The 18,679-nt window shown below is 49.5% G+C and overlaps 1 protein-coding gene and 1 long non-coding RNA gene across 11 annotated transcripts; one reads left to right on the forward strand and one right to left on the reverse strand.

Moving 5' to 3' along the window:
* Positions 1-1,367: 1,367 nt before the first annotated feature.
* Positions 1,368-3,285, forward strand: LOC128788569 (uncharacterized). Its single transcript, XR_008431128.1, has 2 exons — positions 1,368-1,409; positions 3,095-3,285. It is a non-coding gene; the product is annotated as an uncharacterized LOC128788569 (long non-coding RNA).
* Positions 3,286-6,448: 3,163 nt separating this feature from the next.
* LOC128788454 (uncharacterized) lies at positions 6,449-17,685 on the reverse strand. Of its 10 annotated transcripts, none has more exons than XR_008431094.1 (8): positions 12,833-13,122; positions 10,671-10,756; positions 10,528-10,567; positions 10,291-10,426; positions 9,882-9,988; positions 9,207-9,348; positions 8,462-8,577; positions 6,449-8,143 (listed from the first exon to the last, which is right to left on the reverse strand). XR_008431094.1 is itself a non-coding variant. In XM_053943504.1 (6 exons), exons 1-5 carry the CDS (start codon positions 12,159-12,161, stop codon positions 9,889-9,891), a joined length of 999 nt encoding a protein of 332 aa, XP_053799479.1. In that variant the 5' UTR covers positions 12,162-12,824; the 3' UTR covers positions 9,355-9,704; positions 9,882-9,888. The 10 variants fall into 10 exon arrangements, 2 of the variants coding, with proteins under 2 accessions (XP_053799479.1, XP_053799477.1); XR_008431093.1 differs by lacking the exon at positions 12,833-13,122 and adding an exon at positions 11,485-12,824 and having other exon boundaries at positions 10,350-10,426; positions 10,528-10,586; XR_008431092.1 differs by lacking the exon at positions 12,833-13,122 and adding an exon at positions 11,485-12,805 and having other exon boundaries at positions 6,449-7,885; positions 10,528-10,586.
* Positions 17,686-18,679: the final 994 nt, after the last annotated feature.

Raw genomic sequence — 18,679 nt, forward strand, 5'->3', positions numbered from 1 at the left:
GCCTCGCTTCCATCCCCTCTCAGGGTCCCGGCCCTCGACTTATCTCTCGGACGTCCGGGGACGAGAATCCACGTCCGGTGCCGAGGAAGGCCGCCTCGCCCGCTGGCAGTTTCCTAGAGTCACCGACTGTGGCCCCTTGCTCAGCTACAATCAAGAACACCAAACATCACTGCAGGATCTTAGCTGCACAGCGGCCAATAACCAATAACAATTCTGCTACTCACCATTCTCCTAAGAACGTCCGCCTCATCTGGCCGCGCCCGGAGGCCGATGCCCTCGCGGCAGGGTCTGCCTGGGTGAAGAGGAGACGAGGTGACGTGGCATCGCTGAAACTCGAGTGGACCCTGGCTCCTCCTCCCTAGCTCCCCGACTTACAGCAACTCCTCGGCCGCTCCTGAAGGCTCCCCGGGTGACACCTTCAAATGTCAAAGATCAAGGCTTCATCACAGATCCGTGCGCTGCTTCCCAAATTCCCACGAGAGTGACCAAGCGGGGGTCTGCGGCCCCGTTGCTGAGGGGGGTCTCGGCGTAATACGAGCGGACCGCCTAGAGCACGCAAACAAGAACGGAGCCTAAGAGCTGCACCGGGAATTGAGACCGGAGCAAGAACAACTGCTGCCTGCCACCGCTCACTGCTCACCTTGCCCACTTACCTTGACCGCTAGTATCCGGCTTTAGTTCCTAAAAATAACAACAAAGAAAATAGCTGTAATACAGAGGCACCATTTATACTCCCCCTGCAAAGACAAACGGTGACTGACCTTCTCGCGGGACCCCCCTCACCCGGGACGGGGCCCTCTGCCACGGATTCCATCTGGCTGCATCTGAAAGAACGTGAGGACAAAAGTCAGAGCACTGCAGGATAACTTAACAGCTCCAGATAGCCTTCATCAATCTACAGATCCCATCTAGAGTCCAAATACACCCCACATTACAAATTTCCAGGCCCCAGGACACGCCCCATTCTAGACCTACACCACGCTATGCAGCAGGGCAGAGCAGCTCCAGACCAAATACCCAGACACCCGTGACACAGAACAAGACAAACAAGGGGACACAACAGGGGGAGAAAGCTCTGAGCGAGAAGAATGCCCTCAGGGAGCCAGAGACTGCAGAATGAGATGACCTAGCTGAGACTGATGGCGAGCCTCTAAGGCGCAGAGAACCCTGCAGGAACAAGATGCTAACTGAATGACCTATTCCAAGCAAGGCAGAGAAGGATGCCCGAGAATCCTAGCGTCAGAATGCTCTACGGATCTCCGCATCGCTACGAGTCCTAATCTGCTAGAACGCATCCTTGCCGTCACAATTGTCACAAATCACAGCTGTCGAGAACAGCCCAGAACAAGACCTCAAAAGACATCTGACCGGATGCTACTCCAAGGCCTGTCCGGGCTCCCGAGCCAAAGGTAAGAAGGAATCGGCACAGGGCCGAGGAACACAGAGATGAGAGATGCAAAGATGGACGCCCGGGCTTCCGATAAGCCCCTCAAAGGACTAAGGCAAAAGACACAGAAGGCACGACAGACAAGTGACACACCGTGCACCGGCACTGCTCTGCCCTGAGCACTTCAGCACTGTGAGGCTTTTCCTTTATGTGGCCTAAAGGGCCACCCCCATCTCCAAAGCTGCCTCCAAAAGCCCTCCCAGCGCCTCGCTTCCATCCCCTCTCAGGGTCCCGGCCCTCGACTTATCTCTCGGACGTCCGGGGACGAGAATCCACGTCTGGTGCCGAGGAAGGCCGCCTCGCCCGCTGGCAGTTTCCTAGAGTCACCGACTGTGGCCCCTTGCTCAGCTACAATCAAGAACACCAAAGAAACCTGTTACCATAATCAGTATTTCACAGATTCTCTGCAACAACAAACAAAACATACACGACAGTCAAACAAACTAAATGAATAAAACCTCTATTATACTATAAATAATAATGCAATTTCCAATATTATAAATACCTCACTGATTAACTACAGGACAGTACCTAAAACCCATCACAACGAACACTACATACTCACACTTAAAAAACCCACTCCAGCAGAATTATAAACCTACCCTCTACTTCATGGTATGACCCATATAGACTTTTGTAGACCTTAAACAACAGATCCTCTTAAAATTTTACTGTTTTAATTATATTTTTATAGCATAAAAATATTACTACATAGTAAAAAAAAAATGAAAACAAAAAAAACTAGCAAATTCCACAACAAAAAATATTCAACAAAACTCAATCCCAAAAAACCCTTGCCATCAGCACCTGAAACAAGAACCATAACATTCAAGAAGTACACCATGTCCGTTATCATACATCAATTACGAACAAAATAAAACGATACAATCAATTCCTAAAAACCACCTCAAAGTCACAACATCAAGGAACTTTGGAAAATTAAAAGCCGCGCTCCCGGCACCGGGCGGAACGCAGCTTCCGGTAAGAAAGCGGCTCCTCCGGCGGCTCCTGAGGGCTGCAGGGGGCCCCGGCCGCGCCCGAGCCCCGCGCCCGGAGCGGCCGGCACCGGCCGGCACCGGCGCAGCGCCCGCGCCGCCTCTCCCGCCCGCCGGCCCGGCAAAGCTCCCCTCGGCTCCGCACGCCTCGCTCCGGCGCGGCTCCGGCAGTCCCGCGCCAGCCCCGCCGCGCCCAAGTCCCCTTCCACCTCGGCAGCTCCCCAGGCAACGCCAGCAGCTCCCGCGCCACAGCCTTGGCTGCCGGGCCAGGGGCACAAGAAGCGCCCTCCAATGCAGCGGCACAGCCCGATTCCAACCCTTCAAACGCTGCGAGAGCTGCAGCTTCCTTCAATTCAACCCCCGGAACTTACTCCACACTCAGGTGCTCGCCTCACTTCAACAAGGGCAAATAAATGTGTTCTCCCCTTCAGTTTCAGCCCCTATAAGAGCAGAAAAGAAAGGACTTTCCTCAAATGATGGTAAAAGGGGGATTTTTACCGCAATCCAAACCCTTTACAAGGACGGACAACAGGTCCCCTACCAACTACCCCCTCCATTTAAACCTCAGGATGATGAAAATGGGGGGGGGGGCTACCCTCAAGTCAAAACCCAGCATACAACAACAATATTTTTCCCCTTCTATTTGAAATAGAACACAGGGATTCGCTGCCACCCCGGGATACCCCTAACACCCTGGAAAAGGCATGTTTTCCTTCAATCAAGACCCTCAAAACCACGAGTGCACGGGAATCCCACCCAGTTCAAACACAGGCAATAATGGAAGAGAAGTTGCTTCCCTCATTTTGAATTTCTTTTGTCTTAATAAACCCTAGTTTGTTTGGGTTGTTTTTTTTTTTTTGTTTGTTTTTTTTTTTGTTTTGTTTGGTTTTGGCGTTTTTTGGTGGGTTTTTTTTTTTTTTTCGGGGAGCAATGGGGAGGGATTGGCAAACCGAAATTTAAAAGGGAAAGGAGAAAAGTCCCCGCTACAAAGGCACACCGTCTCACCTGTTTGGCTGCTGTTTCCCGGCACAAAGGTTTGTCCCTCGGCACCTCCTTTGAGCAATGCTCCAGGTATCCAAGCGATCCCCCAGACCCTGTCTGAAGCTCTCACCGTCCTTCCATGAGACAACGCCGGGAGCCCCCCCCCAGACTCCTCTTCTCCAACAGCTCCATGCAAGAGTGAGCTGAGGCAAACCCCCTAAAACAGCCGCCGGCAGGAGCCGCCCCCTCATCATCCTCACAGCTCACACCTGGGGCTGCTCTGAGCCCTCATCATCCTCACAGCTCACACCTGGGGCTGCTCTGACCCCTCATCATCCTCACAGCTCACACCTGGAGCTGTTGCCAGCGCCTCTCCCTGTCCAGCACACAGCCCACTTCTCACAGACACACACCAAGCAGAAATCCACTAGGGGTGTTGGCTTTTCTTAGTCCGTCTGATTAGACGATTAAAACACGCACATGCATTGATGGTCATTGAGGGAAAGCTTTCCAGTGGAGAAAATAGTCATTTTGGAAGCACACTTTGATACACCTTCAGAAAAAGCAGAATCAGCACCAGCTCCTAAGACCCCTGCTGAGGAACCCAGCCCTCCTTGGGACACCCAAAGCAGCAGACCTCGAAAAAGGAGGGGAAAAGTCAAGCTTGGAGTGGAAAAAGAGAACATAAGTACACCAGCCTTTCAAAATGCCTGCACACAGCAATAGTGGGAACCAGTCACATTTCTCCTTTCCTTGCTTTCTGTGATGACATAAATATGAAGTAAAAACACGTTAAACAAAAGGCAGAGCTAGGATTTTACAGGTCTTCATTTTGGCAGTCTGGATGACAAACGCCTCTTACGGGACTGCGACACGTTTTGGGGACTGGCAGAGAATGGAGGCAAAAGGTGCCAGAGCGCCCTTTCTATTCCCTTCAGCCCCTGCAGCTGTTCTGATGGTTTCAGGGCACTTGCTTGGTTCATTCCTAGATCAAAACGTTATGGCATTATTTTCAAAACTACTACCCATGCCCAGTCAGAGTTTCCTACATTCCTGGATACAAATGAGTGGATAGAGAGAGGGTTTCTTTCCAAATGAATTTAGCAATACTTTCCTATTTTTACCAATACCTATAAAAACGAAACATTTGCCAGGATTTAGTAGTATTCTACACACCCCCCTTCCTGTGCATTTTGGGGCAGCTTTGGGTCCCTCGGGGGGACGGCACCCGGCATGACCCCCCCTCATTCGCCACCCACCTGCTCCTCCGCCGCAGCGTGCCTCCCTCTCCTAGGGACCTTAGGGTGCCCCAAATGACACCAGAGCCCCGAGTCTTCACCCCTTTTTCCTGGCCCCCAAAGAAGGCACAGAACGAGTCTTAACTGCCCTGGACAGCAGCCCAGCACTTGCTTCCATCCCTTTCCACATGTACATTCCCCCCGAAAGGGACTCTGCCGCAACAAGAAAAGGGGGCAGCCCCCAGAAGGGTCGAAGCTCCTGCCCAGCCTCGCTGTCACGGGCGAGGGGCAGAGAGAGGGAGCGGCAGAGACGGCGGGGACGCGGCACGGACGGCACGGCACAGAGCGGGGGCCGCTCTCAGCGCGATGCCGGCAAAGCCGCAGGTCCGGCGGGGCCGGGCGGGGTTTGACCGGCACGGGGGGATCCGCCGAGAGCCTCCGGCCCCGTGCGGGGACTCCCGCAAGGGCCCAGGGGCGCCGGGCTCCGGCCCTCTGGGCTTTATTCTCCGGCGCCCCGGCCCCGCGGCTGCGGGGAAAGAAGGAACGGGGCGACGGGAAGAGAAGAGGGCTAGCAGGGCATGAGAAAGGGTAGGGAGGGAGGTCGGGCTGTGGAGGAAAGCGGGAGGGCAAGGGAAAGGCCGGGAGCGGGGAAGAGGGATGGTGCACAGAGGAGGGAGAGAAGAGGAATAGAACGGAGGAGCGGGATAGGGACAGAGCAGGAAGGAGTGGGGGGGGGGGGGCGCGGGGTGTCGGGTTTGCGAGGGAGAGGAGGGGAGAGGGTCTGCGGACAAAGAACAGGAATACGGGGAGGAGGAAGGAAGGATGGAGGGGGGGACGAGAGGGGAGGCCGAAAAGGGAGAGAAAGGGGTCGGCTTTGGGGAGAGCGGGAAATGGGGGAAAGAGAGAAAGAAGAGGAATACGGGGAGGAAGAAGGAGGGGTAGAGAGCGGGACAGGACGGGGAGCCTCAGAGAGCCCCGACTCCACCCGAGCCCGCCCCGGCGGCCCGCCCTGCTCGGGATGCTGCGCTCGGCGGAGCTCGGCTCGGTTCGGCCCCGCTCGGCTCCTCGCCTACACTCGGGCTGTTCTCCGCTAGACTCGGCTGGATTCGCCTCTTCGGCGCACCTCGGCTCGGCTCAACTCGGAGCCGCTCGCTCCGCTCGGCTCCGCTCGGCTCCGCTCGGCTCCCCGCGGCAGCGCGCCTCCCGCGCACGCGCACAGCTCGCCGCTCTCCTGCCGCCGAGCCCCGCGCCCGGCCCGGCCGGCGCACGGAAACCCCCGCGCCACATTAGACCCAGCAGTTTCTGCGCTAAACCCTTTCTGTCCTAGAAGGAGATAACTTCTCTACCTCCTTCGTCTCCTCACTTTTCTTCTTGGATTTCAAAATCAGAGTTACAAAAACCTACTCACAACTACAAGATTTAGTAAGTAGCCAATAATGTAGTCCCGTCAATTTCATAACCTACAGAACACGTTATACTTATGTTTCCACAATTAAAAAAAAAAAAAAAAAAAAAAAAAATCACACAAGAGTCCTACTCACTGTGTCAAGCCTTATTTAAAACACACCAAAGAAAAAAAAAACAAAAAAACCCAACCCCGAAAGAAATAGTTCCACAACCAAAACAGAACAAACAAGTAACACTAAAACCCCACGTCCAAATACGCTCTGTTTATCAGTCACCAACCCGAAAAATCTCTTTTCTACGTAGCTCGTTTGTATACCTCCTCACAACTAACCTTATCCTTTACAAACACTAAATTGCAAATCAAAATCTTACACGTAACATAAACTCTTCAAATAACATTTATACACTCATACCCCAAATTACAGGTAAACCACCAAAAGTAAAATTACTCAAATCATTACAAACAAATACTTGTACAATATTTAGTTACAAAACAACCCCCAAACCACACCAAACCACAAAGAAGTTACCTCAAAACAGCAAACCTACAATTTAAAACAATTAACCCACTAAGACCAAACATAACAATAATACATATAAAAAAAAAAACAAAACAAAACACAAAAAAAAAAAAAAAAAAAAAAAAAAAAAAAAAAAAAAAAAAAAAAAAAAAAACAAAAAAAAAACCCAAAAAAAGAACACCCACCTAAAAATACCCAATCACTCCAACACAAATTTACTTCTCAGGATCAAAATCGTACAACCTTTTAACAACCTAATTCTATTAGTTCTACATCTCTTTTAACACCTAAAATAACTACAACTCACACTTGAAGCACATCAAATGAACTTACTTATTAACCAACCAAATCAAACAATAACACATGTATAACGTTAAATAAATTACTGCCAAATATGAACATCTTTAAACATACTACCTTACAAAATAAAACAACTGTTCATTTTTTATTATTCACACACAATCATAAATAGAAAACATTTTTAAAAATATATAAATTGATGAAATCACAAGAAATCAATTTACAAAAACATTACTAATTTTTTTTTTAAATTAATCAATCACACATAAAAAATAACTAAATAATATTTTCAAAAATTAAAACATCGCTGAATAACTTAAATCATTATTAAAAACTAAAATACTCATCTTATTAATAATTACTGCTTTTTATCTCCCCTACCGATTTAAATTTTTACATAGAACTCTACAAAAATCCTTAACAAGTAGATTTATAACTTACATTTTAAAACATATATAGATAAACATACTTAACAGGAGTGATCTACACACCAAACAAGTAAACTAACCAAAAAAACCCTAATAAAATACTAATATATTCATAACACAAAAACCCAAAATCATTAACATAAAAACCCATACGAACACATGAAAATACCTACAGTAAAAAAAAGACGTACCTTAATGAACAATATTCACACCTTAATAATTCATTATAAACTCTTACCAATTAATGATTAACATGACTTGATACCAATAAAATACAAGAAAATGTTACTTTAGCCAATAAGCAGAATAAAATGTTATACCTAATAACTTAAAATCGCACTTTATTAAAAATAGAAGACAGTAAAGCAACGTATCATAAAAACTCCCATTATTAGCACTACACAGATGTACAGAGATACGCATATATCTATATACAGGTAGATCATATACCCATCTCAACAGCAGCATCTGGGATCGATTCCTGTTTTCTCTCTTGTCTCCTAAATTTATTAGCCACAAAGGATGGAGTAAGGAAATCATTTTATTTATCACCTGGTTCTCCAGAAACCTGAAAAACAAAATGAAACAGAACAAAAAGAAAAAAAAGAAAAGAAAACCACATTTGAAAGGCAGATCCTCACCAGCAGCTGGTCCATCTCCTACGGGGGACCATATTCTAGGGCACTTTTGGTGCACTTGCCTGAACCTGTCAGGGCACTCTGTGCTTGCAGAAGAGATTTTTTTTGTCAGGGAGAGGCAAGGGGAGGAGAAGTAACGTTCTAGACAGCTCAAATCCATTACTGTGCCACTTCCTGTGCAGCAGGTCCTGTGACAGGATGGGAACTGAGGCTGCTTGAAATTTCAAAGCTAAAGACACCAGCACAAGGTGTCCTTTTGCTTTGTCAAGGAAGTGATTCCCAAATCACACAGCCCCCCCACCATCGTCCCTCCCACCACCACCTGAAAGCCTCTTGATTCTCTTCTCAAAAACACAAGGGACACCTCAGCGTTCAGCAAGTTCTGCCAGTGCAGCCCTCGGTGCCCCCGTCTCCAGGTCTGTCCCCCTTGCTTTCATCCTCAGCCACGTCATTCTTCAGCCGTGGACAGGAAATTGTCCCCACGTCTCCCGTACTTGGCTGGTTACCTTTTCTCTAAGCCGTGCAGGACCCACGAGAGGAGGCTGTGATCCTCTATCGGCTCATGGGCAGCTCTAGAGGTGACACGGGCAGCAGCACACTGTCGTATCTCCAGAATAGGACTCTGAAACAGAAAATGCAACTTGTTCTTTTACAGCCAAGATCTGATTATCTAAAATAAAATGAGCAATTTGGCTGGTACCCGATCAACTTCCAGCTAAAATGAACACCGCCTGTTCTCAGCAACTCCAGAGAAGGAAAGACATTCTCCCTTCAACGCTTCACACCACAGGTGCTGCTCTTACAAGAAGTATTCAGGTAGCAAGACAATTTTCTCTTTTTGTCCGAGGTTTTGATACCTGAAATCCTCAGGGTGGATGCTCCCAAACCTGAGAGCTCCCGGCAGGCGAGTTTCCCTCCTGCCGAAGCACTGTGCAGGTGACAAACGTGCTGGCTGGGGAATAGAGACCCCAAAAAGAAAAGACCCCGACTGCAGGAGCAAAACCACGGCACCCACGTGAGGCTCCACGATGGCAGGAACCGGTCCCAGTTTCAGGGGATAAGGATGGGACCGGTTTAGACACAACCTAAATTATTTCCCCCTCCACACATCCACAAAACCAACAAGGAACAGATTTTCAAGAGGACCAAGGCAGAATCAGCTGCTCCTTTCTGTTTTGTACTTGAGATCTTGAGGCCATACAAGCTTTTGTGGTTTGGGGTATTTGGGAACTGTTCTTTTTAAATTCTTACCTGGGAGCCCTGGTCACACAAAGGACTGCTGAGAAAGGAAAGAATGACCCGGAAAATCCTCTGGTAGACATAGAGCTCACAGCAATGTTTGTCACGCAGCCCTTCCCCAAGAAATCTGAGGATCCACTCGTGCTGTTTTGTACTGGAAGCCATAAAGAAAAATACCACCGTCAGACATTCAGACATTTCCAAAGGATACATGCTCCTAAGAGCACAAAACCCCGGTTCCCTCTGAGTGCCAGCTCAGGAATTACCACAGCTTCTTCTGGACTTCTCAATTTTCCATTCCTATCAAATTTAATCGCTAACATCCATTGGGAACAGTCAGTCTGCAGCCCAAACATGCAGTGGAAATGGAATTTTAGAAGTTGCTGTTTCTAAAATACTTCAGTTGAACTCAAAGTTACTAGCCTAAACTCAAAGAGGAATTGTAGCTAGCCGGGGCAGAACATTCTTTTCTTGTGCTCACAGAGCATACACAGCACAACTCCTTGTGCGCTAGTATTAAGAAGACAACAAAAACCTCACAGAAATAACATTTTGAATTCCTACATGAAACATAAGAAAGACGCTTCTAATTAACTACCCGTGGGAGAATGAGGTTTCATTGTATTTTTGCGGCTGTTTCTAATACATTTCTGAAGAATTACTGGGTACCTAAAATGGGACTCTTACCTCAAAATCAAAACTGTAGAAAAGCTGGAGAAAACCTGGTACCTTCCTCAGGTCCAAATACCGGTGTGACAGAAGGAATCTCTTTACCCTTATGTACACGTGCTCCTCTGTAAAGAGAAAAGGTTGGCATGGTGGAGGAGGACAGCGCTCCCAATCCACAAGCACGGACGACAATTCCTGGAAGCTGCAGTCAGTGAGCGTGCAGCGCTCCGAGCTGGGAGAACAGCCCGGCAACTGCAGAAGGCCTTTGCTCTGAGGCGCATTCCCATTGCTGCCCACCCTCCCCTTCTCTTGCCCAGGAGGAAAAGCTCAGGCAAGAGCGCACGAGCACAGAGCAGGTGAGGGGATCGACACTCCCCAGGGCTCTGCTTTTCACCCCAGCAGTGACACACGCAGCACGTCCCAGTACCTGGCTTCAGGATCTGCTGTGCCACACGAGCAGCGCAGAGGGTGAGGGAGAAGGTGAACCTGAGGCTTGGCTGCCTGATTCCGTTCTGCACGGCATCCAAGAGATACGGCAACGGCAAGGGCCCAGGGAGAGAAGCCTGAAGCACAGCCCAAATGAACACAGCGGGAGCAGGAAGACATCGATCAGCTTCCGGGACATTTCACGGGTCACACAGGTAGGAGCCCCAATTCAGCAAACCTGAGGCTTTGGCGACGTCAGGATCAAAACACCCGGAAACCTGTGAGAAAGAAACCGAACTGCAGCCGGCTAAAAGCCGTCCCTGCCTCAAACTCCTTCAAACAACTTGCTCACGAGGAGGCAGGGATTGATTCAATACTCACCAGCCCATCTGGCCGAGGTCAGAGCTCTGTGCCCACCCAGGACACGGCAGCCAGCAGGGACCCTTCTCCCACTCTCCAGCACGGACCTGTGAAGCCAGGGAGAAGTTTACAGAACAGAAGCAGCCAGAAGATGCTCTCTACTTCCATACGCTCTCTGATCGATCACTCCCAAGGAAAGTCCCCACGGATCGGAAGCAACCACCTCTCATTTCTCCTCCGCAATCATCACTGCCTTGCCTTTCTGTGCGTTTCCTCCCGTGCCCGTCCCCAGAGCACCTTTAGTCCATCTTTTGTTCCCAACCGCAGCTCTCCAGCACAAATGCCACTCCTCACACACACAAAGCAAACGGTCATCTGCTTCAGCTTTTGGCTTAGAAAGTAAGAACCTCAGCGCGTCCGGCTACGTGATTAAAACACAGAGACGCACGGGTGGACATAGATGGAAAGCTTTTCAGGAGAGAAAAGAGCTGATTCGCTAGCACGCTTCCATACAGCTTCAGAAAAATCAGAATCCATAGCAACTCCTAAGACCCCTGCTGAGGAACCCAGCCCTCCTGGGGACACCCAATGCAGCAGCTACGGGAAAAGCATGGGAAAAGCCAAACTTGGGGTGAAAAAAAGATGACATCAATACAGCAGCCTGTAAAAAGCCTTCACCCAGCAACAGTGGGAACCAGTCCCATTTGCTCCGTCCCTGCTTTTTGGGATGACACAAACAGGAAATGAAAACACGTGAAACACAAGGCACGCCTATAGGGTGTACCAGGTGCTCCTTTTGGCAGCGTGGATGACAAAGGTCTCTCTGCGCACTTACAGGCAGCCCGGTTGCAATCCATCCTTAGCCCAAGCCTTCCTCGCCTCCCATTCGCCAGCGCTCTGCTCTGGCCTTTGGAGCGCTGGCCCCGTCCTCCCGCAGCAGCACGGCACCGGAACACAGCGAGGCAAAGCGTGTGCCGGAGCCGCCCGTGCTGTCAGCGTAGCTGTCAGCTGCCGGCGGTGGGCAACTCCGGCCCTGCGGGCAAGGGGGAGACGGCTCGGGCACCTCCAGCGGCTGCTCTGCCCCGATGCTTTCGCGTTCTCCTGCATTTCCCTGCAGCGGAGGGGGTCCGGGACGGGGGCGGATCGTGTCAGAGTGGAGACGGCGGGGAAGCACGGGGAGGCGGCGGGAACGCGGCGGGACGAGACAGCGACGCGGCGGGACGGGGACGGCTCGCTTGACCTTCCAAAGATGGCGGCAGGAGGGGCGGGGAAAGCCGGGGCCCCGCTCCGCCGCCTGCGCGCCGCCCCGGCGGCATTTTCCGGCACGCGGTCGCTTCCAGCGTCTAGAGAGGGACGCGCGCGGGGATCGGGAAAGGGGAGTGCAGCCCTGTTCCGACGCCGCTCGCCCCCCGCCCGCCGCCCCCGGCCCGTGAGCGCTGCGACCGCGCCTCCGCCGCCCGCCGAAAGCGGCCCCGCCGGGCCGCCCTCGCCGCTGCCCTTCTTCTCGGTCATCGGGTCCCTTTGCTCTCCCGAATCTCCTTCACCCCTCCCCTCTATTTACAGACACCGCCCCGCTTGCCGCTCGCTCCCTCCCGCGCCTCGCCCTTCCCACGCTCGGCAGCCGTCCTTCCCCCCTCAGCCGGCACCCAGCGGCGAGGGGCAGGGCGCTGGCTGGGGGGGGCTGCAGTACCGCTCTCTGTCCACAAGGCGGCAGCACCGCCGCCGGCCACAGCCGGGGGCTGCCGCTCGCCCGGAGGGAAGGGAGGCAGAAAAGAACAGGGGCGATCCCCTTGGAAAAATCCTGAAAAATAAATGGCCCGAAACCACCCGCACACAAACTAAAACACACTGCCTCTAACCCAATAAAACCCCTCCAAAATCCTTTTCTTTTAAACTCTCTAGAACTATCTTTCATATTTATACTTTTCACATTCCCATTTATCATGTATATTGATGCATGATGTTATTTCGATTCTATATTAAATATCTTCTTCCTATGACTTCTATTTATTTATATTTTATCTTTTTATATATCCAGATATATTAATATACATTTCTATATTTCTATTGCAAAAATAGTTCTGTTCTTTAAAATAAAAGCCCTGCCTGTAACCAAATTCTAGCTCTATGATATTAATATTAACGATCTCTTATTTAAAAGAAAAATGCTGCCTGAAACCCACCCGCCCGCGGCGCAAGTGCGGCAACAGCCCGTGTCCGCAGTACTGGCAAGGCCGCGGGAAATCCCGGCGGGGCGGCCCCTGCGTGGCGCGCGGGCAGTGCAGCACGCGGACCACGATTTTCCCGCGCTTTTTTTTTTTTTTTTTTTTTTTTCTATCCGCCATATTGAGAAGGTCAAGAGTGTCCCGGCCGCCGCGACACTTTCAAGATGGCGGCCGCGTGAGGCCCTCGGAAGGGAGAGGCGTTTTTGCCGATGCCTGTCGGCGCCCGCTCAAAACCTGACCGCCCGCGCAGCCGCTGAGCTCACAGTCCGTGGCCACGACACGGGTAAAAGCGAAAAAAATCCCGCGGGACGGCGCCGGCGTCAGGGTGCCGTGCAGGCAGTGCAGTAGACAGACCGAGGTCCTCCTTTTTCCCGCCTTTTTTTGCCGCCATATTGGGAAGGTCAAGCGAGTCCGCGACAACCCACTCCCAAGGTGGCGGCCGCGGGAGGACCTCGGGCGAGGGCTGCAGTACTGCACTCTGGCCACAAGGCGGCGGCACTGCCGCCCGCCCTGGGGCTGCAGGCGGGGAAGGCGCGCAAAGAAGAACAGGCGCGACCCCCTTCAAAACATCCTCTGCAATAAATGCCCCTAAACATCCCGCACGAAACCGAAAAACACCGACAAAAAAAAAAACAAAAAAACCCTGCCTCTAACCCAATAAGAACCAAAATAAAAAATCTTTTCTTTTAAGCTATATTTCAATCTATATTATTTTTATATTTTTTATATTTATATTCACATTTTGATTTAAAATGTATACTGATGTATAATGATAATTTTATAATTTCTTACATTCATTCATATTACTTAAAGTTTATTTTATTTTATATTTTTATGCATGTCTTAATATATTGATTACATATTTCTATATTTAGATTGATATTTCTAAAAGGTTTATATTGTTTATAATAAAACCCCTGCCTCTACCCAAGTCAAAACCTAAAAAAAAAACCCTTTCTTCTAAACTGTGTTTAAATTTATCTATGTTTTTCGCATTTCTATTGAAATTTGCATTGTAAATGTAGATTGATGGATGGTGTTATTTATATTCTATATCTTCCTATCACTTATTTTTATTTACACTTTATATTTTTTATCTATCTTTATACATTGATTATCTATTTCTATTTTTAGAATTATATCAAAATAAAATGTATATTCATATTTTTTAAAATAAAAACCCTGCCTCTAACCAAATAAAAACCAAAGAAGCCCTTTCTAATTTATTTTATTTCTATTTTTAATTTTTATAATAAAAGCCCTGCCTACTACCAAATAGAAAATTTTAAAAACCCCTTTATTTTAAACTATATTTGAATATTTTTCTATTTATGCTTTTGATATTTACATTTATAGTTTCTTACATATTATATTACAGTATATTGATGTACTATATTTAGATATATAAAATATATGACATGTCATGTGGTATAATAAGACATATACAGTATCATATCCATTATGTATTGTATCAATTTCTATGATTTTGTATTTTATATCTATCTACATATATTAATTATACATTTCTAGATTGATATTTTCTATGGATTTGATTTATATGTATAATCTATATTCATATGTACTTATATAAACATACTCTAAAATACTCTATAGAGTATAAAATACTCTATATCAAACATTAGAACATCTTACGGTGATAGATAATATTATTTATGTTACATGTTCTATTTATATGTATTCTATTTATATTTAAAATGGAAGTTTTATATTCCCATTTTTATATTTCTAGATTTGTTTTCTTACATGATAGTTATAGTTATAATTTTGCATTTAAGATCCAATACCTAAAACTAAAATGCCAATACAAACAGCAACAAATTCCCACCCATACCGTCCAAAAATATTAGAATGGCTCCACCAGCCAACCAACTACCAGCAAAAAAAACCCACACTACACTCTTTTCACTAACAATTCTTATCACATCACAAAAATTAAACAAAAATGAAAAAAAAACCCTATACAATCCCACACAGCAAATCACAAAAACCACTAAAAAAAAAAAAAAAATCCAACTAACTTACTAAACTCCAAACCCTACAACAGACCCTGAACGTTACTAAAAAAAAAAAAAAACAAAAAAAAAAAACTCTACCTCAACACTAACTCATAAAGAGAACCCAATACGCTATAAAATAAACTTAAAAAACCACCAAACCAATTACCGATATAAAAAAATCTAAACCACTAAGAAACAAAAAAATCACCACCCAAATAAAATAACTACCGAAAAAAATCCACCATATAAACAACCATGTTCCCAAAAATAAAACGAATAAAAACCAGCAACCAAATACATCAAACTACAAAAAAAAAAAAAAAAAAAAAAAAAAAAAAAAAAAAAACTTCAATTAACAACAACAAAAAAATGATTCCTAACTCAATAAACCCATAATGCCTCAAACCATCATCAAAACTAAAATACCACCTGGAAATAAACACCAAGCCAAAAGATAAATGGAACCATAAACAATATCTCCCAGATTCTCTGCAACAACAAAACATACACGACAATCAAACATACCAAATGAATAAAACCTCTATAATACAATCAACAATAATGCAATGACCAATATTACAAAAACCTCACTAATGAACTACAGGACACTGCCTCAAACCCACCAAAACGAACACTACATACTCACGCTAATAAAAGCCACCACAATCCAATTAAAAACCTAACCGCTACTTCATGCCACGACCCATAAAAAAACATTGTAAACCTTAAAATATATAATTTTAAATTATCTTTTTATAATATAAAAATATTATTTAAAAACCCAACCAAAAAAATCAAAACAAATCAAAACAAAAAAAATCCACCAAATTCCACAAAAATGAAATCCAACAACAAAACTCAATCCAAATAAATCCTTGCCATCAGCACCTGAACCAAGAACCATAACATTCAAGAAGTACACCATGTCCCTTAGCATACACCAAGCACGAACAAAAGAAAACGATACAATCAATTCCTAAGAACCACCTCCAAAGCGCTACAACCAAGGACCTTCGGAAAATGAAAAGCCGCGCTGCCGGCACCGGGCGGAGCGCGGCTCCCGGCAGGAAAGCGGCTCCTGCGGCAGGCAGAGGCGGCGCCGCGCCGGGAGCCCCCCGCCCGCTCCCCCTGCCCGGCGGGGCCGGCACCGGGCCCAGGGGGCCCCGGCGGCGCCCGAGCCCCGCGCCCGGAGCGGACGGAGCGGCCGGCACCGGCCGGCACCGGCGCAGCGCCCGCGCCGCCTCTCCCGCCCGCCGGCCCGGCAAAGCTCCCCTCGGCTCCGCACGCCTCGCTCCGGCGCGGCTCCGGCAGTCCCGCGCCAGCCCGGCCGCGCCCAGGTCCCCTTCCACCTCGGCAGCTCCCCGGGCAACGCCAGCAGCTTCCCGCGCCACAGCCTTGGCTGCCGGGCCAGGGGCACAAGAAGCGCCCTCCAATGCAGCGGCACAGCCCGATCCCAACCCTTCAAACGCTGCGAGAGCTGCAGCCTCCTTCAATTCAACCCCCGGAACTGACGCCACACTCAGGTGCTCGCCTCACTTCAACAAGGGCAAATAAATGTGTTCTCCCCTTCAGTTTCAGCCCCTGTAAGAGCAGAAAAGAAGGGCTTGTCCTCAAATGAAATCCCTCAAGTTGTGGGAATCTTTCAAACCAGAGGGTTTTGGGAAAGCTGCAAAAGGCAGGCCTCAGAAACAGCAGAACTGCGATTCGAGCTAAGCATAAGATTTGTCAGCAGAAAAATTATATAAGAAGCAGAGGTGAACTACAAATAGAACAATGGGCTGTGTATTGTCGATTCCCTGACACCCCTGGGATACCCCTAACATCCTGGAAAAGGCAGGTTTTCCTTCAATCAATACCCTCAAAACCACACGTGAAAGGGGATCCCCCACCAGTTCAGACACGGTCAATAATGGAAGACAAGTCGCTACCCTCAATTTGAATTTCTTTCCTACTCAAAATACTTTTTTTTTTTTTTTTTTTTTTTTTTTTTTTTTTTTTCTGGGAGCACCGGGGAGGGATTGGCAAGATGAAATTTAAAAGGGAAAGGAGAAATGTCCCCGCTACAAATGCACATGGGCTCACCTGTTTGGCTGCCGCTACCTGGCACAAAGGTTTGTCCCTCGGCACCTCCTCTGAGCAATGCTCCAGGTATCCAAGTGCGTATCCAGGTGATCCCCCAGACCCTGTCCGAAGCTGTCACCGTCCTTCCAAGGACAGCCCCAGGAGCCACCCATAAACTCCTCTTCTCCAGCAGCTCCCTGTAAAATCAGCTGAGGCAAAGCCCCTAAAACAGCTGCCGGCAGGAGCCGGCCCCTCCTTATCCTCACAGTTCACACCTGGGGCTGCTCTGGCTTTCTTTCCAAATGAATTTAGAGACAAATTCCTATTTTTACCAATACCTATAAAAACGAAGCACTTGACAGGATGTAGTATTCTACACAGCCCCCTCGGGGGGACGGCACCCGGCATGACCCCCCTCATTCGCCACCCACCTGCTCCTCCGCCGCAGCGTGCCTCCCTCTCCTAGGGACCTTAGGGTGCCCCAAATGACACCAGAGCCCCGAGTCTTCACCCCTTTTTCCTGGCCCCCAAAGAAGGCACAGAAAGAGTCTTAACTGCCCTGGACAGCAGCCCAGCACTTGCTTCCATCCCTTTCCACATGTACATCCCCCCCGAAAGGGACTCTGCCGCAACAAGAAAAGGGGGCAGCCCCCAGAAGGGTCGAAGCTCCTGCCCAGCCTCGCTGTCACGGGCGAGGGGCAGAGAGAGGGAGCGGCAGAGACGGCGGGGACGCGGCACGGACGGCACGGCACAGAGCGGGGGCCGCTCTCAGCGCGATGCCGGCAAAGCCGCAGGTCCGGCGGGGCCGGGCGGGGTTTGACCGGCACGGGGGGATCCGCCGAGAGCCTCCGGCCCCGTGCGGGGACTCCCGCAAGGGCCCAGGGGCGCCGGGCTCCGGCCCTCTGGGCTTTATTCTCCGGCGCCCCCGGCCCCGCGGCTGCGGGGAAAGAAGGAACGGGGCGACGGGAAGAGAAGAGGGCTAGCAGGGCATGAGAAAGGGTAGGGAGGGAGGTCGGGCTGTGGAGGAAAGCGGGAGGGCAAGGGAAAGGCCGGGAGCGGGGAAGAGGGATGGTGCACAGAGGAGGGAGAGAAGAGGAATAGAACGGAGGAGCGGGATAGGGACAGAGCAGGAAGGAGTGGGGGGGGGGGGGCGCGGGGTGTCGGGTTTGCGAGGGAGAGGAGGGGAGAGGGTCTGCGGACAAAGAACAGGAATACGGGGAGGAGGAAGGAAGGATGGAGGGGGGGACGAGAGGGGAGGCCGAAAAGGGAGAGAAAGGGGTCGGCTTTGGGGAGAGCGGGAAATGGGGGAAAGAGAGAAAGAAGAGGAATACGGGGAGGAAGAAGGAGGGGTAGAGAGCGGGACAGGACGGGGAGCCTCAGAGAGCCCCGACTCCACCCGAGCCCGCCCCGGCGGCCCGCCCTGCTCGGGATGCTGCGCTCGGCGGAGCTCGGCTCGGTTCGGCCCCGCTCGGCTCCTCGCCTACACTCGGGCTGTTCTCCGCTAGACTCGGCTGGATTCGCCTCTTCGGCGCAGCTCGGCTCGGCTCAACTCGGAGCCGCTCGCTCCGTTCGCCTCCATTCGCCTCCGCTCGGCTCCGCTCGACTCGGCTCGGCTCCGCTCGACTCGGCTCGGCTCCGTTCGGCTCCGCTCGGCTCCATTCGCCTCCGCTCGGCTCCGCTCGACTCGGCTCCGCTCGGCTCCGCTCGGCTCCATTCACCTCCGCTC

This window comes from Vidua chalybeata, chromosome 5 (assembly GCF_026979565.1).
Source record: "Vidua chalybeata isolate OUT-0048 chromosome 5, bVidCha1 merged haplotype, whole genome shotgun sequence".
NCBI classification, from domain to species: domain Eukaryota; kingdom Metazoa; phylum Chordata; class Aves; order Passeriformes; family Viduidae; genus Vidua; species Vidua chalybeata.